General features: G+C 39.0%; 1 protein-coding gene across 1 annotated transcript; it reads right to left on the bottom strand.

The window, feature by feature from the left end:
- Nucleotides 1–138: 138 nt before the first annotated feature.
- Nucleotides 139–12,423, bottom strand: LOC141910197 (uncharacterized). Its single transcript, XM_074800910.1, has 4 exons — nt 12,266–12,423; nt 5,874–6,041; nt 4,775–4,927; nt 139–577 (listed from the first exon to the last, which is right to left on the bottom strand). The coding sequence occupies exons 1-4, from the start codon at nt 12,335–12,337 to the stop codon at nt 422–424; spliced, it is 549 nt and encodes a 182-aa protein (XP_074657011.1). The 5' UTR covers nt 12,338–12,423; the 3' UTR covers nt 139–421.
- Between the last annotated feature and the right edge of the window lie 10,591 nt (nt 12,424–23,014).

Here is a 23,014-nt window from a genome sequence, read left to right as displayed (position 1 = left end):
TCAGAAAAGGATGTTCATCTACTCTGCTGAAAGACCGCGTGCATCGAGAGAACTCCGAATTTGAAACGGACAATAATCGTGTTTTAACTATAAATAAGATTCGTATATTCTACCACACAGTCACGTGACATCGATATTGATTAACCGTTTTCATTGTGATTAAAATGATTGGAATGTGTAAAGAGCGCCCTCTCGCGGAGGAGGCGCCCTCCGGCGGCTAGTTCCGAAACTATACGTATACATGTATATGTATATAATTCATTGCCCGAACGCTAGGTGGCGGTTGAGTCTAATCTAATTACGAAACATACATTTAGAAAAATAGATTATGAAGAATCATATTTTGAATTAATGATCGCATAAGAATAAGGCATAAAACAATTAAATCAGCACATAGCTCGCAATGTGAATACGTAATTAATTATGCACATCTCATTACTAGATAACCGCCCGTTGATTGGTAGGTAGGCATTGAATCCTCACACGTGATTGGTCCTGGCATTTTGACGCTGAATCCGATTCGTCCGTCGACGAGCACCTGCCCGGCTGGGTAAACGACCTTGACATCACCGGGATTCTGAAAAGATGCAATTACAGAAGAGTCAAGAAACAACCCTGATCGGAAGGAGGCAATAGACCTATGCCGAGGGGAATAGCCCTGAATAACCCGCAAAACCATTAACACTAAATCTGGGGCAGGGACTGCAATTGCTCAAAAGTTGGTTAAAGATAACCGGTGGATAAATACCATAGTAACAATGCAATTTTAATTGTCACTTTGCCAACTATCCACTGGTTAACTTTAACTTAAGCGCCCCCTGGTTGTTTAGTTGGTTAACTTTAAGCATTCATTAAGTCACTGTAAACCATTCTTTAAACACTCAACTTAACGTCTGTCTTAATACAGCTAAACTACGCTTCAGTGACCAGCAGCGCCCTCTGTCCTACTGAGTAGTAGAACGTATGCGAAACTACAGCGATGAGCTTTCTCGATCGAGTCTCAGCTGTAGCGGCAGGGCCGTTAATTTTCTGATTTAACAACCGAAATGTCTCAAACTCTCTGTCTCAATCACTCTCGTCTGCGGCGGCGGCGGTTGTTGCTAATCGAATAAATCGAGTTTAATGCTTTTGTTCTTTTTTTTCAATGCAGCGAAAACGCGACATTTTAAGGTTTCCGGTTTTGTTCGATGAATGCCAAACAGTTGTAGCTTTCCCGACACGCATAATCAAATCATCTTCCCGAGAAGATAGGAGCGTTTTACGATAGTAAGAATTTGAATTTCTAACCGAAACAACCGTCTACTGTGTTACATTCAACCGTGTTGCCATGGGGGCCTTGTAGCGCCCCTAGTGAATCCTCGATTGCCAGAGTAGGAATCATCGATCGAGTGTAAAAAATATAGATTTTTGTCTCTATAAAAGGGCACAGAATCATTGCGGGTCTTCAAGACGTTGGGAATCGTTCACCCTGAGCTCTGAATACAGAAGAGTCCAATTTCTCTTTCAACGAACTCCGGGAAATGAAAATTATTATCATTTGTATAAATTTCCTGTTTTGAAAGCTTTTAGTGAATTTGACCTCGATGGTGGAGATTTCACTTCAATCATCGAAGATCTTTTCATCAGCGGAATTACATCACCTTTAGGTCGATGTAATCTTTCAAAAACACACCCTCGAGGCTTGGTGGTGTTAAACATCCGGGACTTCAATCCACCCGACCGACCGACTTTTATACAGTTTCCCCTTAGCCACATTATACACCTCGATTTCAAAGAAGTCAATTTGAAAATTAAAGAGTGGGGATAAAAAAACCCCAGCGCGTCCTGAAGACTTTCAAAAGCAACGATTAGATTAAATCGGGATCCGAACCGACATTTGGAAATTGCTGCTAGACTCTCAGAATACGAATATTAATCACATTCCAACTATTTCCATGGAGGAAAACAGAGTCCTTAAACCGAAAATAAAAGCTTAAAAACAGAACTAACTATATTCGCAACATACTATTTACAATATTCTACTGCAGTTGTTATCTATATACATCTAGACCGGTTCAGTTTAATTTAGCCAGTTTTAAAGTTGGAAAGAGCCTAAACTAATCGGCCCAATTTCGTGAGACCATTTAGCCAGTTTTAAAGTTGGAAAGAGCCTAAACTAATCGGCCCAATTTCGTGAGACCATTTAGCCAGTTTTAAAGTTGGAAAGAGCCTAAACTAATCGGCCCAATTTCGTGAGACCATTTAGCCAGTTTTAAAGTTGGATAGAGCCTAAACTAATCGGCTCAATCTCGTGGTGTACAAGTCTGCTGGATCCGTATTAGCTGAATTCGCAGACGATAACAAACTACCAGAATGCAGCAGTAGTATGGTCTAATTAACCCAATAATTTAAATCCACTTATCGACTGCCCTGAAACGTTTGGCGTAGATCAAACCATCATTCGGTTTTTATATCGAATATTCTGTAGGTTCTTGAAGAAATGTAAATATGAGTAGAATTTCGATAATGTGTCTTTCACTGGTAAACGTCGTTCTGTTGAAGAGACTCTCGACCGATCGATAATACTGCCAGTAAACATTCAAGGTTTTCTCTTCAATTTTGACATACGAGAAATTATTTGAATACCGAGAACCGCATTTTCCGGAAACCCAACCGGAAATTGGTTTAGCTCGAAAGATTTCTTAATACGCCGTACATCCCTCCGGACTTCCGCTTGGCTGATCGCACGCCGGACGGGTACGTACACCGGTCCATCAATTCAGGTTAACCACAGGCTTGATCGGCAACATTGACCAACAGTAACGAGGCGCCCCCTAGGGACGGTTACGCAAAAAAAGTTAAGAAACTTCCTTACACTTACCGAATCGAAATTACACATGCATCGCGCTATTTTAGCGCAGTAATCTATGGTATAGATACCTACATCTGCTGTGTCAAATTACTACTATTACTCCGCGACGTAAAATAACACTTTACGGACAGTCGCACGTGACCACTGGTTACCAACGCGATAAGTAACGGGTATCATTGTTACTGTAATTATACAGCAGCACTATTTTACCGGAAATGTATAACCCTGCCAGTAAAACGTAATTTGATTGGTTCGATGCTTTTATCCGCGGTTAACAGTGTTACGCGTGTTATTGAATTATTTTTTCCATTTGCGCAGGCGCATTCCACGTCTTAAACTAATCAGTCGAGTTAGAAGGAAACATTAAGGAAGAATGTACGTAGTTAGCTGCCCCCCTCCCCCTCCCCTCCCTCCCCTCCCCTCCTACTGACTCCCCTCGACCCCAGGCTCTAATCTTAGTTCAATGTTATACACGGCGCAATTCACTCATAAAACACTCTGAACACAGAGAGACCTCACACAATAACTGGGAATTAACGATCAGTTTGGCGACCGAATCATTTCCATCCGGATAGCTGTCTCGGTTTTAACTCGTTACTGCGCACTAATGACGTCATTGGGGGAGACTACACTGCGTAGGCAGACACCTTTTCAGGACTGATCTACCAGATGAACCTGTTTACAGCTAGTACACGAGTAGAGACTGTTTATACACTTTATCTTAAAACTCAATTACTTAATTGACTGAACTTTGTGGTGACCACATATCATCAGCGATAAGCTTCTCTCCTTTACTTCACCTGAGATATTATAGTGTGAAACCTGACCGAGTTCGAGTAGCTGCTGCTGCTGCTGCTGCTGTAGCTGCTGCTGCTGCTGAGTGGTGATTAGTCTAAAAGGTAGCAGCAGTAGCGGAGTAGGTGTGGTGCAAACAATCTCATCTCACTGTGGCTTTTATTATCAAACATCAGCATTAAATTCTCAAAACATTATTGCTTCGACTCTGAGAGTGAATTGAGATATCTGAGACTGAATTGAGATATCTGCGACCGAGTGGAGATACCCGATAGTAAATTGAGATATCTAAGAAGTTAATTGAGATATCTCAGAGTGAATTGAGATATATCATTTGTGCATTAAGGTATCTGAGAGTGAATTGAGATATCAGAGGTGAACCGGGTATGATGATATAGATATGAGATATCAGTTCGGTGGAGAGATGGACATGAACGGATCAGCGACGATTTTCTCACGTTTCTGATAATTGGCTCTTCATATAAAAACGACAAGTAGACGAAACGTTGACAAGATTATTATCAGCTTAGGGACAAATGGGGAAACCCCCAGGGATCAGCGAGAATGACAAATGGGGAAACCCCCAGGAAACAGTGATCTCTTCTCAAGATAATTTGACAGGTGTAAAAAATTCGATTGTCGCACCTTAAAATATGACGCCAGAATTACAACCTAAAGGGCCCCAGACACAGCAATGAGTCTCAGATCGTGCCCTAGACAGAGTAACAGGAAACGAGCCTCAGATGTGGAAACGAGCCTCAAAGGTGGAGCAATCCATACTTAAAGCATGGGACAACATCGTAACATCGATCAATGCCGTAATACCTCGTATATTTTGATGATGGGGCATTTAATCTCCTAGGAATAAAACTGCATTCTTGTCAACGTTTCATCGTAAAATTCTCGCTAACAGAACTGAGCCTCGGTCGTCGCCAGTAACAATAACGTGACCCATTGTCGTACATGCCAGAAACTGGTTTGTACCAGAACAACCCAAAACTGACCTATTTTGTGAATAGATTACATTAAATGATCGTGCTTGGATTATTTGAGCCCAGCGAATTCATTACATCTTAATCTTTACGATGTGTTGCGGCGATCTCAGCCTTCGGTGACCTTGTCACTTACCACACATCCTAGTTCAAATAGTTGGCGTTGCTCATCAATTCGTACAGCGGCCACGTGACGTTCCGGGTTGCAACATTTCAGAACCGGACAATTCATTTCCTTGACGACCCCGGATATAGATAAAGTGCGTACAGCGCCCTCTGGGCAACATTCCTGCAAAATAGTGGAAATATAATCAATAAAACTGTTATCCAGGGATTTTAAACAGTCTGGGGCCAGTTGCTCAGAGGTTGGTTTGAGTTAACTAGAGGATAGTTGACAAAGTGACAATTAACAATTCATTGTCACTATGGTATCCATCCACTGGTTATCTTCAACCAACTTTTGAGCAACTGACCACTGGGCCCAGTTCCATAGTCATGACTTAGACTTCAGACCAATCTGAGACCATCTTAGTTCTATAGCCAATCTAACAACTTAAGACCAGTCTTGAAATTTAAGACCATTTTTGGACTTAAGTCTCAACTGAGGAACCAGCCCCTGATCTTATAGTTCGACAGTAAACCCTATGTCTACATTTGCATTTTTTCAGATTTTTTCTTTTGTTGATTTTTCTGTTAGTCTATCTGTTGAACGCAATAAATCTGAATTAAGTCGTTATGCGCGCGACCAGTGAAACTGCGCAGTCTAAATAAATAAACCATCGATTTTATATCCATTTCATCTCTCCTCATTTCAACATGAGCAAATGAAGACTTTCTAGCAATGAATAAAATATGAAATGGATATAAAAACGATGATTTTTTGAGACCGCACAATTTCCCTTTTCAGTTGAGTTACTATAGGTCTCTGGATAAAGTTCTTATTCCAGAATATATTCAATAATGTGAATAACATAAAATCATTTTCTACCAGAACCTGATCAAACAGGTCCAGAATGCCTTTAAATACAAGGAAAATGAGTCATTGTTCAATTTTTTTTTTTTGGGGGGGACGAACCCTAAACCCCCCTTTCATGAGCTTTGCCACCGACATCATAGAGAAATAATTTACAGGAATCTGGTCTAATTCACTGGCTGGACCCGCGCCTGTACCTCGGGCTCAAAAAATAGAAAATGAACCTAAATGCTAACTCAGATTTTACTCTGTTAGTACGCACCTCGCAAAGTAGTGTCAATTTCCGAAAAAATGGATTGAACTTTACTTTCGGTTCGGTTATATCCGGGTCACAACACGTCGAGGCGTCGCGACACGTCTGCCCTAATGCGCAACAGTTACCGATCCCTCCACCGTGTGGCGCTGCCTGTCTCCTAAACGAAAAACCATCCTAAAAAACAACAGCAATAGATTAGTAGATCGCAATTAGCCACATGAATAAGATTATGTTAGTTTATTTTGGGCTACATTGAACCGGAAGTTCATTTGTTTGAAAAAAAAACATGGCGGCGGTGGCCAGGTTGAGCATTTTTGTTTAAAATCGGCTTGTAGGAAAATCGTCTTTGTTCAAACTGGTTTTGATTAAACCGGCTTTTATTTGTAGGCGTAAACCTAAAGGTTTGCTTAAACCGAATAAAATGCTTTGTCGAGCGGTTTTGAACCAACATCGAACCAAATTTTCCAATATGGCGTAAATATCCGCCGGTCAGCTGACTCCGAACACACCTGATGTTTTCGTCTACAATGGCCACGCCAGAGGGCGCTATATTACGTGTCGGCGGTGCTGTTAAATCAGGCTCTGATGATTGGGGGGTAATTTGATAACTTTTTCTCCTTCAACGCACGCAATATTGTAACATCAATTTCTGAATCGTCAGTGAAGGGCTTTTGACAGCGAGCTATTGATACTAGAGCTACTAGAGTTTAAATAGGCTATCATCAGCAGAGAGAGAGGGAGAGAGAGAGGGGGAGGGAGATAGAGAGAGAGAGAGGGGGGAGGGAGATAGAGAGAGAGAGAGAGAGAGAGAGAGAGGGGGAGTGTCGGAGAGAGAGAGGGGGAGGGAGATAGAGCTATCTTTGTATCAATTTCGCCCTTGCAGCAGTTGTGCATAAAACACTTCATTAAATATTCAGAAACAATTTTATTGTTATTGTCGCCACTGATGTCTATTCTATACACCTCAATAATTCAGGTTGTTTGCGCCCTCCCTCCTTGCTCCCCTTACCCCTTTCCCCTGACTCCGATCTCTTTCCTATCCCCCTCTCTTCCCTCTCCCCTCTCCTCCCTACTCTCCCCTCTCCTCCCTACTCTCCCCTCTCCTCTCTCCTCTCCCCTCTCCTCTCTCCTCTCCCCTCTCCTCCCTCCTTTCCCCTCTCCTCCCTGCTCACCCCTCTCTTCTCTCCTCTCCCCTCTCCTCCCTACTCTCCCCTCTCCTCCCTGCTCTATGTTATTCCCACTATGCCACCGCGTTGCTCCGTTGTTTCCGGTCTAACGTGTTGCCCAGCGATGACTGCCGTTAACACGACTTCATAAGAATCATGTCTAGTTCACAATTGAGAACCCATTTCAGCCACAATGAAATGTTACATTTCAGTAACACGCCGAGTCGCTTCCTCTGCTGCTACGCTTTTGCTGGCGGAAATGCGCCGGAAAATGGGGAACTCCGATTCGACAGTTTTCAATAAGACCAAGTTTATTGATAACACTAGTTTGTGATGAGACCAAATAAATGCTACTTTCTTACTTTGCTTATGCGGAATAAGATCAATGTGCATGTACATAACATGCTTAATTCAATGTGCATGTACATAACATGCTTTAATTCAATGTGCATGTACATAACATGCTTAATTCAATGTGCATGTACATAACATGCTTTAATTCAATGTGCATGTACATAACATGCTTTAATTCGATGTACATGTACATAACATGCTTTGATTAAGTATGTAGTTCAAATTGACGTAGTCACAATTTAAAGTTCATTGTCACTATATGGTATCTATCCACTGGTTATCTTTAACCAACTTTCGGGAAACAGCAGCCCTGTATCGTTTCTTCATCGTGAGGATATATTTTTAGAAGAACATGTCTAAGATTTAGAGGATAAATGAGCCTTAGAGGTCTGTTGTTCGCTAAGTCGCGCGTCGCGTATCTGCCTGAATGTAGATAACCCACACTTGGGACTAAATGCATCCCAGCACAGTCACACGATGATCCACGCACGCGCGCGCATATATAGATCGCCATCATCATCAACATCATCTCGTTATGTCTCGCGAGATTTCTAATCTATGACACGTGACGCAAAGACTCGTTTATCGCAGACCGATAGATAATCTGATACATTGTTGCCGTTATTATTGTCGCTTAGCAACCGATAAATCCTATTGATAAGTGCCGTTAAGTGTATAAACTCGCCACGTGACCCTAACACCCCCATTAACTGTATTATAATGATCATGGGTTTGAAATGCTGTTGTAATTAGTAGAGTACCACAGGCAGGTCACCACACCTGACTGGTCGCCAGTCACCACACCTGACTGGTCGCTAGTCACCACACCTGACTGGTCGCTAGTCGCCACACCTGACTGGTCGCCAGTCACCACACCTGACTGGTCGCCAGCCACCACACCTGACTGGTCGCTAGTCGCCACACCTGACTGGTCGCCAGTCACCACACCTGACTGGTCGCCAGTCACCACACCTGACTGGTCGCCAGCCACCACACCTGACTGGTCGCTAGTCGCCACACCTGACTGGTCCCTAGTCGCCACACCTGACTGGTCGCTAGTCGCCACTCGGCTGATCACAAGTCACTACACTGACGAGACAAACTTACAAACTCCGTCAATCACTACTGGTCTATGGTCTAGTGGTTAGCATGCTCGGCTGGCAAGCCTGAGGTGTGGGCTTCGAGTCCTGCTAGGGTTAGGGTTACAGCCGAGCTAGGGTTAAGGTTACTGGCTATCATAGTTAGGGCAATAATTTTTTGTTCCAGCCTTTGTCTGATGGAGTGGGGGAATAATTGTCGTTTTGGGAATAAAAACAAATTTAAAAGGTCACGAGCGGGATTCGAACCTAATCGCGTGTTGTGTCACAAAAGTGGTGGAAGTTCAGACAACAAATTTGCATATTCTAGACGCGATGAGGTTCGAATCCCAGCGAAGGGATAGGATGACACCGCGATTCTAGTTTCTTCATTAACCTTCCATTAAACCTTATCGGTTGTGTGAATGTGATGAATATTTGATAAACTTCATTTCGTCACCAGACGACATATCCCCGTATCTATCCGTTAACTCGTGCGGGCAGACGGCTCATCAGTTCTTTCTTTCATCAAGACTTAATCCGTCCAACGGTTTTGTCGGTTGAATTTGAATTTCAAATCAAAATCGATGAATTTCATTCGCGCACTGACCCGTTAGTGAACTACGTTCGAGGGAATTAATTGGGGTTGCTATGATACGTTGTATATATTGTTGAGCGAAATTCTCAACAATACGGGTGCAAAAAATGTCGTATCACAGCAACGTCCATTTCCTTTATGGGATCGAATTGGGAAATGTGGAGCTCAATTTTCAGAAGAGTTGATTAGAGTTATGTGAAACGGCAACTTGTGACTAAATAAAACATTTCTGTTATTTCGACGGCTAAGAAGCTTTACGCATTTCTCATTTAAAGTATTTCTTCTCGCGATCTCGTCGCCGAGCGCGCCAGACGGTGGGAGGAATTTTTCAATTTCGTCTGCTCTCGACACGGCGCACTGCAGTGTCGTGGTGTTAATACGAACCGATGACACATGTGCCGTCTGCCTTTCGTGATTGAAAAATAAAAACATCATAATTCCCCACATCAAAGTCACATACAAAATTCACCATCCGCTATTTTGTTTTATCTATATATATTCATCACGTTTTGTGGGGCAGCTGGAAAAAATGTTTTCATGGCAATAAATCATATATATGACTGGGGATCCTCTAATGACGTCATTGTGATTTTACTCAACTGATTTCTTATAAAATTGATGATGTCATAGTGGGATTTATGGAGGCATCCATTTATCATGAAATCACTGCACCGTCCGACCCCTGTCTCTGATGGCCGTTGGATGCTCCTATTAGTTCCGGAAGTCAAAACCGGAAGTATAACCCGCCGATTTATATGACGGCCACATCCGGTTCGTGTACGATCGATAAATCTCTGGGCGATAGTGTGACAGACGACTCGTCGGCGGTAAAACGGTTTATCAACAGACTATAAACCTCGCGATCATCTTCTACCGCTAATTACGACGGTTATTTGTTAACGAGGAGGCGCTTTTAAGCAAGCCTCAACTCGAGCTGCGTCGATATCCGATTCTTGTGTGCCGTTAACCACCGCCAGGGGTCAGTACAGTTCCGGCCTTTCAATTATCGGAAATGGGCCCCGCTGGGCCACCAGATGGCGTGACTAGTAGTAGGAGTAGGAGTTAATGTATATACATTTTGTTACGTTTTCATTCTCTAAATCTTTATCACTTCGATGTTGTTTTGTAAATATTTGTATATACATGTGAAATAGTTTTCCTCCATATACCGTGGAAATGGTTGGAGTGTAAATAAAATCGTAATCGTAATCGTAATCGAGCCGTCGGCTTCCCCGCCAGATGTCGTTGGGCAAACAGGGGTTACTCTTAAACCTCGATACATCAGTCCTGATTGTATTGTTTACTCTGTCGCTGAATTTGACCGCGCTAAGTCGACATTAGTTACAGAGTTGTTCACCTCTGGCAAGCGAGTGACAATGATTGTAATATAACACGATCTGCAACAGCAGTAATACAGATGAGACTAACAGCTCTTACTAATGTCTCTTTCAACCTGACTTGAGAGCATTCCGGGTGGCCTAGCTCAGTCAGTTTTGGTAGTACATACCTGATAAAGGTCTTACTAGGGCCAGAATGCATTGGCTGCTGACCTAAAATATCGTTTTTTAATCCACTTTAAACTGTATTGAAGAATATCCAAAAAATCTTCACTGAAAGGGGTTAAATGAAGAGAAGTGACTCCATGATTTGAAAGTTTAGCAATATGTTTCCATGCCTACCAACTGAAGTTTGGTATGTAGGCATGGAAACATATTGTTAAACTTTCAAATCATGGAGTCACTTCTCTTCATTTAACCCCTTTCAGTGAAGACTTTTTGGATATCCTTCAATACAGTTTCAAATGGATTAAAAAATGATGATTTAGGTCGACTGCCTGTCCTTTCTGGTCCTACCAAGACCTTTATCAGGTATGTACTACCAAAAATGAGTAAGCTAGGCCACCCGGAATGCTCTCAGGTCAAGTTGAAATAGACATTAGTACTGATTGTATCCAGTGTAACCGATATACACACAATAAAAGTGATAATACTTCTAGAAAGAGTGCTAATAGCCTGTAAGAGATGCGAGAGTGTGGAACCCCCTTCCCTCCCTTCCCCAGTAGTAGAACCACCCCAACTACTGCCCAGTTGTAAAGCCACCCACCCATACCCACTATCGATAACTCACTATCCAGTTGTGAAGCCATCCATCCACCCCTTTCAATAATTCATTTGTGGTTTATTTGTTTTTCGATATATCTGATATTCTATATTTGATATTCGTTTGTCACGCTATTTCATGCAGTACCAATATCACACATAGTGTTTGATATAGTTTATAAATTCTGATGACATTCTGTAGCTGTCTGGGTGGAGGCACACAATACGGCATACGGCGTGTGACGTCACCACTACTTGAGTATATCACGTGACCTGCAGAAGCACCCGGCAAAATGTTTGCAAATTTCCAATTTTATAGAATCCAATATATGTATAAATATGTATATACATATAAACTGATACGCATGATTGTTTATAGCCTTCTGTCTGTGAAATTGTTTTTTTCTCCAGACGAAATTTCATAGCTTTCCCAGAAAATATATTCCGCTACTTATGACTTTTTTGGAGGGCCCAGTTTTATGGACCGGAATCAAACAATTAATCCGGAGTTATAACCCCCGGATTAAAGTCTGAAACTAATTTTTTTTTTACGATTACGATTACGATTTATTTACACTCCAACCATTTCCATGGTATACTAATCTATGTTTATGATACCGCCCCCCTGGTGTCTGATCAGTTAAACTTGACGAGGAACTAACAATACATTTAACGTGTCACGATATTTCGGTAAGTGTTCGGTATATATTCTACCCGTGGCCGCTTTATTCTTTTTTTACTATTAATAGAAGTTTTATTTCGTAAAGATAGATTTGACAGGAATACATAACACAATACTGAGGTCCTAGGATGACATTTTGAGTTTGGATTATAATTACATCGATATATAGTGAAAACCGATATTCTATTTATGAGAAAACTCCTTTTTTATATAGAAATAATCATATTGTAGCTTTATTCTTTATTCGCGACTTATTTCAAGTTCTAACCTCTTCGCGAACACATTATCTTTAATGTTGTTTGCAATCTAATAGTTTATCTTCTTTAGTTTATTAGGACAGAAAGTAAGGCAAAAAATATATGTAATACATTTAGTAATGCATATAATATCGAAACGTTTCATTGACAAAGAAAAAACGCTTACCGCAAACGTAAGAAAAGCCGCCGCACAAATCAACGCTGAATAATAACGTAATTCCATCATTGATAACTGCATCTTCAGAAATTGAAATAAACCTGAGTGATCTTCAAATAATTCGCTATATTCTAGAAAGTGTCCTGATGATCTCCGTCTCGGTTTTCTCTGCGTATTGCGGTAATTACTAAAACTCGGCAGTTGTGAGATGAGGTCGCGTGGAAGCTGTGTTACTCGGTAACACTCCCTCCCCGCAGATGCTGCTGCTGCTGCTGCGACTCCCATGCTGTGTTTTGATTGGTTCCCGTCTCGGTACCAGCGTGTTTCGATGTGACACACCTAAATTTCTCTGTGATAAGTTGATAATTAATAGACTTATTCCTTCCTTCGCTGTCCCGATTCCTGTTCACAGCTAGCTGTCTCTATCGGGAGCTAATTAAGATTTCAAACTGAAAGTTCGTTGTTTCTAAATATAAATCTGAACGGATTCTATGACGCGTGGGCCCGTGGGTGCGTGGGCCCGTAGGTGCGTGGGTGGATGACGACTTCCACAAGAGAAGATTCAGAAGATTACTCTATCCTGAAACAAGGCTGAGATTAAATAAGGTCATCAGACTGCTGTCCTGATAACAGCAGTCTGTGATACGCTAAAATCTGGAGTCAGGGTTATATTTCTGTCCTGGTAACACGGCTGAAATGGGAGTCAGAGTTATCTCTGTCCTGGTAACACAGCTGAAATGGAAGTCAGATTCAATGATTTATTCCACCAAATCGTCTGCTTGCGGTGTATTCACTACTTCCTGTTTGAGAAGGTTATTGCAAAATTCCGCATAATACACGAAGAAATCGAGTCTTTTGTTGCTACTGCGCGCGATTAGTTTGTTTACCTAGTGATGAGAGCAGACAACAGGACGGAAATGGATGGATATTGAATAAATTTGTAAAGGAAGATCTGTTAATCGAGGAGAGAGAGGAAGAGATAGTTTATATTCTATCGGGAATGGGGAGAGAGCTGAAAAGGGACACAGAACAGATCACCGAGACTAAACAGAACTAGGCATCATTGACACTGATGGATATTGAATAAATTTGTAAAAGATCAGGGATAAAAACCTTGGCCTAGTTTTATAGACTGGATTTTAGCTTAAAACCCGGAGCTATAAACTCAATCATATTCCCGCGTTTATATGTAATGAAGTAATACCGATAGATTAAAACGCTGTATCAATATGAAACGTTCTGCTCCGGTGTAGACTGGTTGCCTGTCCCATGAAGATAGAGACCGGTAATCAGTCTACCCGACCGGTGCCGGCGCTCCATTGGAATAAACACCGGACCTCACCAGTTACATCCTCGCTTGCCAGGGGTCCGGTATCGCTCCACGAACTCGCTTCCACCAGCAGCTCTAGCGCTGTAAGTTCGAATCTCTTGATGGGTGGAAAAATTAAAACTAAAGCCGAATCGAGTTCGGGGAGCGAGATATCGCACCCCTGGCAAGCGAGGATGCTGCACTGGCGGCGGCGGCGGTTAAGTCAAACTCGACCTTTGCGATGAATCTAATCAAGGACGATGTTCTTTCTGATCAGCTGATTGGTCGAGGTAGGAATGCGTGCTAAACCTGTTGGCCTCCCGATATATTCCGTTAACGCATCGATAGGTTCTATTAAGAGCATTTTGCGCCGGGTCATTGTGACGCACTGGTGTCTGAACCACCACCGAGCGCTATCTGTATACCGACTGTACTACTGACACTCCTCCGGCCGCTGAATTCAGCCAGACAAGAACATCCGTTTCTAACCTTTTAATGGTGAGAATTTCATTTCAAAATTAAGTTAATGGTTTATGTCCCATGTAGTGATATTCCATCGAGTTGTAGGGTGTATATTTTGCAAATAGTTTCATAGAATCATTTTCATAAATTGTCATTTTTCGTGTTGTATTAATTCATGTTTTGTTTGTTTCATGTTTATCGTTTTCATTCCAAGAAACTTATCACAATTTTCTTATATTTCCAGCTGCAGAAAGTAAGAAATGTTTTTCATGGAGACCGTCGAAATTATCCATCGGATGCAAGACAAACTGAGCAGTCGACACAATGTGACCTGGAACTCTAGAAGATGAACTACTGACACTATCCTCAACCGGATGATGGTCGCAATACAAAAAGCTAAGTTTGATTTATCATCCTGTATTTGGGGGGTAAGAGAGAGAGAGAGTGTGGAGTGCTGAGAGTCCGCAAAACCAAAAAACGTGTAGAAATACACATAAATGAGGCGTCGAAAAGCTTTTTTAAAAGCTCATCTCAAAACTTTCTAACGCTTTATAACTTTTAACTGAAAGTGAAAAAAAGAATATCCAAATGACACAAAATCGTTAAACGATGTTCTGTGTCTGCACCGCACTAGTTTACAATAGTTACTTAGGATAAGATTACTTAAGATAAGATAACTTGGGATAAGATCTTAAAATGACTTTTCTCTTGTTAGTAGATTAGCTTCATAACAAAAACCTTCGGCCAAAATCTTGCTAACAAAATACCCTCAAACCTTGGTCTCTGTTAGCTCTGTGCTGGAATTTCTTTTCACTCAATATAGCGTGTTAGAATATCTTTACTCGATATAGCACTAAGTGTTGAATCAGTTGTATTTAAAACAGTTGTGTAAAAAGTTGTTTTGAATTTAATATCTATTTAATATAGGATAATCATGTTAGTTAATATATTACTGTTAGAAAGTGAATATTTTATCCTAGTTGATTAGTTCACTAGGTTTGATAGTTAACACGCTTTTCTCATCTGAATATAGACTGTAAATTGTGTTTTAGTTATAATATTAGCAGATTCAAACTGATATAGGTAACTATTACTATTATAAGCTATCTAGTCACTAGTCCGAGTGGGCGCTAGTTCACTCAATGACGTGCACTAACTAATCGCTGTCTCCGTAGCCCCCAAATTCTTGAAACTCACTCAATGTAGGATATTCTACTTTACAATGTTAGCAAAACATTAAGTCATCAATAGTTTATAACAAAAACCTGCGCCAAATCCTGTTAACAAAGTTCAAATAGTCTCCGTTCGCTCTGTTTAAGGTGTATCATCGTTACTAGTTCTATACAGAATTAGCTCGTGATATTTTGTGTTTTTAGAAAAATCCTGCGCTGTTTAACCACTGACCAATTAGACTAAAGTTCTACTGGTCCAGTGTTAAACACGCTGTCTCGTGACTGTACATAAATAGATCATCTCTGCAAACTCTGTGTTTTAATCCTTTAATCAAAGTTCTATCATGATTCCTTTAAAAAGACGGCTTTATAAAATACATATGAATCTGTCTTTATATTTGAAATCTCAATCTCAAAAATATCGATAATATTTCAAATTTGTTATTGAAATCTCAATTTTGAAAAGAATTCGCGAACAATCAAATATCAAGTTACTGGTGATATCTCGATATTTCAATATTTTATTAAAGTACTTTTAGAAGTGAAGTTTATAAAATTTGAATTGAATCAATTGAAGTTCCTCACTTTGTTCACGTAAATCCGGTGCCTGAAAATTACAATATTTCAAATGGATTCTTACTGAAATCTTGAGAACGTTTGTTTATGAAATCTCAATTTTGAAAGGGATTCTCAATCAATCGAATTTCTTCATTTTGTTCATCGGTTGCGAGTATTCCGATGTCTAATAATAGAATACTGTTTGTCAATTGAAGAATCAAACAGAATACTTAACGTACGAACTGATAAATATCATAAATCAATTCTATTTGATTTACAATAGATATCTATATTGATGTGTGATAATAATTGAAGTAATGTATTTGTACATTGTATGAGCAACTTACAACAGGTTTCAGTGTGAAATAAACAACGTCCGGTCATTTCAAATATTCTAATTGATTAAATTTGCACCAAACAATCAAAAATAGAAATTACTGAAAATAAAAGTGATTACGAGTAAAAGCTTTGACGCTTTGAAACTTTACTTCAAATAATATAAGTTTATCAGTGATACCGGTGTCTATAGAAAGATTAGGAATCAATTAGAAAACTAAGTGCCGTTTTGGAAATAAATGCAGGACTTCTCCGAGTACAATTCTAATGATTTATCAGTTTCAATCAGGTCTGATTTAATGACCACTTGTGTGAACTCATTTATGTAGTAACTTTGTTTTGTATAAATGGTTTGCTTTTATTCAATTTTACTTTGTTCAGATATTAAACATATTCTGTTCATTTGTTTGTTTGTTTGTTTGTACTCGTATTAGACTGAAGTCCTTAAATACATTCAGTGGCACTATTTCTAAATATAGTTACAATTTTAAGGTATATTTCAGAATTCATCGATATAATTAATTTGATGTTGTGTATAGTTTTATTACTGACACCGGTTTAGAGTGAGAAATAATGAGTGGTGAGGTGTCGTTTTGGGACTTCTCCGAGTACAAATTTGCAATTTCTTTATTTCTAAACGTCAGTTTTAACCGGTCAAATTTCAATGACCACCGCAGACTCATTCATGTCTTATACATAATGGTTTGCCTCATTCAATTTAACACATGTTTCTATTTTCAGCGTGCTCGTATTAGATGAAAGTCCCGATTCATTTGTGGCACTCTCTCCACTCTCATTTGCATAATCATTGTAATTGTTGTGAATTTCAATCTTTTTCTATGAAGATCAATTATTTCTTTCAAAATGATAATAACATTTTGATGTCATCAGTTCAAATCTGAAAGTATTTCTCAATTTTATTAGCAATTTCTATAAATGTTTGTTTGGTGCTGCTGCTGCTGCTGCTGCTGCTGCTCTTTAAGTTTGAATTCTGAAAACCAGACAACGATGAAACCTGCTGTAATAATGCTTTGTCTGCAATTTCATCTGAAACTTGAGATAAATTGTGTTTTCCTTTTTGATGGAAAATCTCTGTAGTTTATCATAAATTTCAAAGCTGATGATATTTTCCGTGATAATGAACTTTGAGAGAAACTTCAGATGTGAATTTCTAAATGTTTGTTGCTAATTTCTGTGTCACTTCTATCAGTGTTTTGATATTGATATTGATATTGAGATATCAGATGTAGTCAATCAATCTATGTTCGTAGAATCTCAATTTCAAAACAGTCAGTTCAATATCTCTTTCAATTTGGATGTTAAGTCGACTGGTTTAAAAGTTGTGGCCTCTTATAAAAGTTGTCACATTAAATGCATCTATTAGAAGATGAGATTGTAGACACTGATAACAATTTAGTCGTGTATGATTTGATACTCAGTGGAATCCACGCATTCAGCCTGAGCAATAGGTGGCGCTACCAGCGTCTCAAACTCTCCTACTATGTAAAAAAAGAGCTTCGGGTAAGTGCGCGGAGATGGTGTCCGAGCAATAGGTGGCGCTACCAGCCTTCCTATAGATCTCAAAAACTCCCCTAAAAATACATTAAACCTTGATCAGAGTTTCGGGTAAGTGGGCGGAGACGATGGTGCCTGAGTGATAATAGGTGGCGCTACCAGCCTTCCTATAGCTCCCAATTCTTAACAAACCCCAAATATCCCTCATCTAATCATCTCCGGGGCAACAGGTAAAGTTGCGGAGACGGCGAAGAGTAATAGGTGGCGCTACCAGTCACCTAGAACTCGCAAATCAAACACATCCATCTTTAAAAAAACTATCCATTCCTAATCAGAGCGCAGAGACGATAGTGACAGAGCAATAGGTGGCGCTACCAGCCTCGCTAGAGCTCCTAACTATCAAAAACCTTACGTGTCCTTTTCCCAAACATCCTCTAGAAATAACAGCCTCAAAAAGCTGTATATCTGCACGAAAAAATCCAAACTCCTCGAATGACGAGGTCGGGTAGGTTCAGTAGGTTCAGTAGGTTCTCAGATCCGTCTTTTTAAAGACTCTGTGGACTCTATGTGTCAAATCAACGTTAACTGATCTTGTATCAGAAAAATCTACGTTAATGATCACTGTGTTAAATAGTGATTAACTAACGCCACTAATACTAATCAATCGGGGGTTTATTGACAATCACTGATCAAATAATACAATTATTACAATTGTAAACGACCGAGACTGATTTTAATATTTAACATGTAAAATTGTAAGATGTTCGAACAGATTGTACGCCTCAAAAATATCATTTACTTCCAGTTGAATATTTCCAAATGTAGCTGATCGGACGAATAGATGAGAAGCAATTCACAGTCGCGAGAACGACAGATAATCCTGCAGCAACGTAGATCTCACGTTCATGGAAACAGCCAGCAGAATCCAGCTGAAGTGAATCCATCAGTTGAACCAAGATCTTCCACCGGATGATGGTCGCAATACAAAAAAGCTAAGTTTGATTTATCATCCTATATTTGGGGGGTAAGAGAGAGAGAGAGAGTGTGGAGTGCCGAGAGTCCGCAAAACCAAATACGTGTAGAAATACACATAAATGAGGCGTCGAAAAGCTTTTTTAAAAGCTCATCTCAAAACTTTCTAACGCTTTATAACTTTTAACTGAAAGTAAAAAAAAATATATATCCGAACGACACAAAATCGTTAAACGATGTTCTGTGTCTGCACCGCACTAGTTTAGAAAAGTTACTTAGGATAAGATAACTAAAGATAAGATAACTTGGGATAAGATCTTAAAATGACTTTTCTCTTGTTAGTAGATTAGCTTCATAACAAAAACCTGGGGCCAAAATCTTGCTAACAAAATACCCTCAAACCTTGGTCTCTGTTAGCTCTGTGCTGGAATTTCTTTTCACTCGATATAGCGTGTTAGAATATCTTTACTCGATATAGCGTATTAGAATATCTTTACTCGATATAGCACTAAGTGTTGAATCAGTTGTATTTAAAACAGTTGTGTAAAAAGTTGTTTTGAATTTAATATCTATTTAATATAGGATAATCATGTTAGTTAATATATTACTGTTAGAAAGTGAATATTTTATCCTAGTTGATTAGTTCATTAGGTTTAATAGTTAACAAGCTTTTCTCATCTGAAAATAGACTGTAAATTGTGCTTTAGTTACAATATTAGCAGAGTCAAACTGATATAGGTAACTATTACTATTATAAGCTATCTAGTCACTAGTCTGAGTGGACACTAGTTCACTTGGACTAGCACTAACTAATCGCTGTCTCCGTGGCCCCAAAATTCTTGAAACTCACTCAATGTAGGATATCCTACTTTACAATGTTAGGAAAATATTAAGTCATCAATAGTTAATAACAAAAACTGCGCCAAATCCTGTTAACAAAGTTCAAATAGTCTCCGTTCGCTCTGTGAAAGGTGTATCATCGTTACTAGTTCTATACAGGATTAGCTCGTGATATTTTGTATTTTTAGAAAAATCTCACGCTGTTTAACCACTGGTCAATTAGACTAAAGTTCTATTGGTCCAGTGGTGAGCACGCTTGTCTTGTGTCTTAAAATATAATAAGATAATCTCCGCAAGCTCTGCTTAATGTGTATAATTAATGCTAGTTACTGCTCAATATAGGATGAATAAAAGCTGGTCATATTTTGTATCAGCAAATCCTGCACTGTTTAACCACTGACCAATTAGACTTAAGTTCTATTGGTCAGTGGTAAGCATGCTGTCTTGTGACTGTACATAAATAGATCATCTCCGCAAACTCTGTTTTAATCATGTGATCATAGTTCTATCATGATTCCTTTAAAAAGACGTCTCTATAAAGAAATACGTATCAATCTCGGGCTGTTCTGTCTTTATATTTGAAATCTCAAAAATATCGATAATATTTCAAATTTGTTATTGAAATCTCAATTTTGAAAAGGATTCGCGATCGATCAAATACCATCTTACTGATGATATCTCGATATTTCAATATTTTGTTAGAATACTTTTAGAAGTGAAGTTTATAAAATTTGAATTGAATCTATTGAAGTTCCTCACTTTGTTCACGTAAATCAGGTGCCTGAAAATTACGATATTTCAAATGGATTCTTACTGAAATCTCGAGAATGTTTGTTTATGAAATCTCAATTTTGAAAGGGATTCTCAATCAATCGAAATTTTTCATTTTGTTCATCGGTTGCGAGTATTCCGATGTCTAATAATAGAATACTGTTTGTCAATTGAAGAATCAAACAGAATACTTAACGTACGAACTGATAAATATCATAAATCAATTCTATTTGATTTACAATAGATATCTATATTTATGTGTGATAATAATTGAAGTAATGTATTTGTACATTGTATGAGCAACTTACAACAGGTTTCAGTGTGAAATAAACAACGTCCGGTCATTTCAAATATTCTAATTGATTAAATTTGCACCAAACAATCAAAAATAGAAATTACTGAAAATAAAAGTGATTGCGAGTAAAAGCTTTGACGCTTTTAAACTTTACTTCAAATTTAGCCTAATATAAGTTTATCAGTGATGCCGGTGTCTATAGAAAGATTAGGAACTAGAAAACTGCAGTGTCGTTTTGGAAATAAATACAGGACTTCTCCGAGTACAATTCTAATGATTTATCATTTCAATCAGGTCTAATTCAAGGCTACTACTGTGAACTAATTTATGTGGTAATTATTTTATGTCATGTAACGTAATTCTGTGCATAAATGGTTTACTTTTATTCCAATTAAACACATATTCTGTTCATTTGTTTGTTTGTACTCGTAATAGACACAAGTCCTTCATACATTCAGTGGCACTTATTTCAAGTTCATATTTTAAATTCATGTTTATGTTTTTGTGTAGAGTTTTATTACTGACACCGGTTAAGAGTGAGAAATAATGAGTGGTGAGGTGTCGTTTTGGGACTTCTCCGAGTACAAATTTACAATTTCTTTATTTCTAAACGTCAGTTTTATCCGGTCATATTTCAATGACCACCGCAGACTCATTCATGTCTTATACATAATGGTTTGCCTCATTCAATTTAACACATGTTTCTATTTTCAGCGTGCTCGTATTAGATGAAAGTCCCGATTCATTTGTGGCACTCTCTCCACTCTCATTTGCATAATCATTGTAATTGTTGTGAATTTCAATCTTTTTCTATGAAGATCAATTATATCTTCAAAAATGATGATAACATTTTGATGTCATCAGTTCAAATCTGAAAGTATTTCTCAATTTTATTAGCAATTTCTATAAATGTTTGTTTGGTGCTGCTGCTGCTGCTCTTTAAGTTTGAATTCTGAAAACCAGACAATGATGAAACCTGCTGTAATAATGCTTGTCTGCAATTTCATCTGAAACTTGAGATAAATTGTGTTTTTCTTTTTGGTGGAAAAACTTAAAATTTTGGTTTTCTTTTTGATGGAAAAACTTAAAATTTTGGTTTTCTTTTTGATGGAAAAACTGAAAATTATGTTTTCCATTTTGGCGAAAAATCACTGTAGTATATCATAAATTTCAAAGCTGATGATATTTTCCGTGATAATGAACTTTGAGAGAAACTTCAGATGTGAATTTCTAAATGTTTGTTGCTTATTTCTGTGTCACTTCTATCAGTGTTTTGATATTGATATTGATATTGAGATATCAGATGTAGTCAATCAATCTATGTTCGTAGAATCTCAATTTCAAAACAGTCAGTTCAACATCTCTTTCAATTTGGATGTTAAGTCGACTGGTTTAAAAGTTGTGGCCTCTTATAAAAGTTGTGTCACATTAAATGCATCTATTAGAAGATGAGATTGTAAACACTGATTACAATTTAGTCGTGTATGATTTGATACTCAGTGGAATCCACGCATTCAGCCTGAGCAATAGGTGGCGCTACCAGCGTCTCAAACTCTCCTACTATGTAAAAACAGAGCTTCGGGTAAGTGCGCGGAGATGGTGTCCGAGCAATAGGTGGCGCTACCAGCCTTCCTATAGATCTCAAAAACTCCCTTAAAAATACATTAAACCTTGATCAGAGTTTCGGGTAAGTGCGCGGAGACGATGGTGCCTGAGCGATAATAGGTGGCGCTACCAGCCTTCCTATTGCTCCCAACTCTTAACAAACCCCAAATATCCCTCATCTAATCTCCGGGGCAACAGGTAAAGTTGCGGAGACGGTGAAGAGTAATAGGTGGCGCTACCAGTCGCCTAGAACTCGCAAATCAAACACATCCATCTTTAAAAAAACTATCCATTCCTAATCAGAGCGCAGAGACGATAGTGACAGAGCAATAGGTGGCGCTACCAGCCTCGCTAGAGCTCCTAACTATCAAAAACCTCACGTGTCCTTTTCCCAAACATCCTCTAGAAATAACAGCCTCAAAAAGCTGTATATCTGCACGAAAAAATCCAAACTCCTCGAATGACGAGGTCGGGTAGGTTCAGTAGGTTCAGTAGGTTCTCAGATCCGTCTTTTTAAAGACTCTGTGGACTCTATGTGTCAAATCAACGTTAACTGATCTTGTATCAGAGAAATCTACGTTAATGATCACTGTGTTAAATAGTGATTAACTAACCCTACTAATACTAATCAATCGGGGGTTTATTGACAATCACTGATCAAATAATACAATTATTGCAATTGTAAACGACAAGGACGGATTTAAACCTTTAACATGTAAATTTATAAGATGCTCGAACAGATTTTACGCCTCAAAAATATTTCTTTTCTTTCCAGTTGAATAATTCCAAATGTAGCTGATCAGACGAACAGATGAGAACCAATTCACAGTCGCGAGAACGACAGATAATCCTGCAGCAACGTAGATCTCATGTTCATGGAAACAGCCAGCAGAATCCAGCTGAAGTGGATCCATCAGTTGAAC

This window comes from Tubulanus polymorphus, chromosome 8 (genome assembly GCF_964204645.1).
Source record: "Tubulanus polymorphus chromosome 8, tnTubPoly1.2, whole genome shotgun sequence".
NCBI classification, from domain to species: domain Eukaryota; kingdom Metazoa; phylum Nemertea; class Palaeonemertea; order Tubulaniformes; family Tubulanidae; genus Tubulanus; species Tubulanus polymorphus.
This window is presented reverse-complemented; position numbering and strand designations above follow the sequence as displayed.

Excerpts from the sequence above, each read along its gene's own strand:
- LOC141910197 (XM_074800910.1), bottom strand. The coding sequence starts at position 12,337 with ATGCAGTTATCAATGATGGAATTACGTTATTATTCAGCGTTGATTTGT. Across the intron at positions 6,042-12,265 it reads CGGCTTTTCTTACGTTTGCG|GATGGTTTTTCGTTTAGGAG; the intron begins GTAAGCGTTTTT and ends GTTGTTTTTTAG. Across the intron at positions 4,928-5,873 it reads AATTGACACTACTTTGCGAG|GAATGTTGCCCAGAGGGCGC; the intron begins GTGCGTACTAAC and ends ACTATTTTGCAG.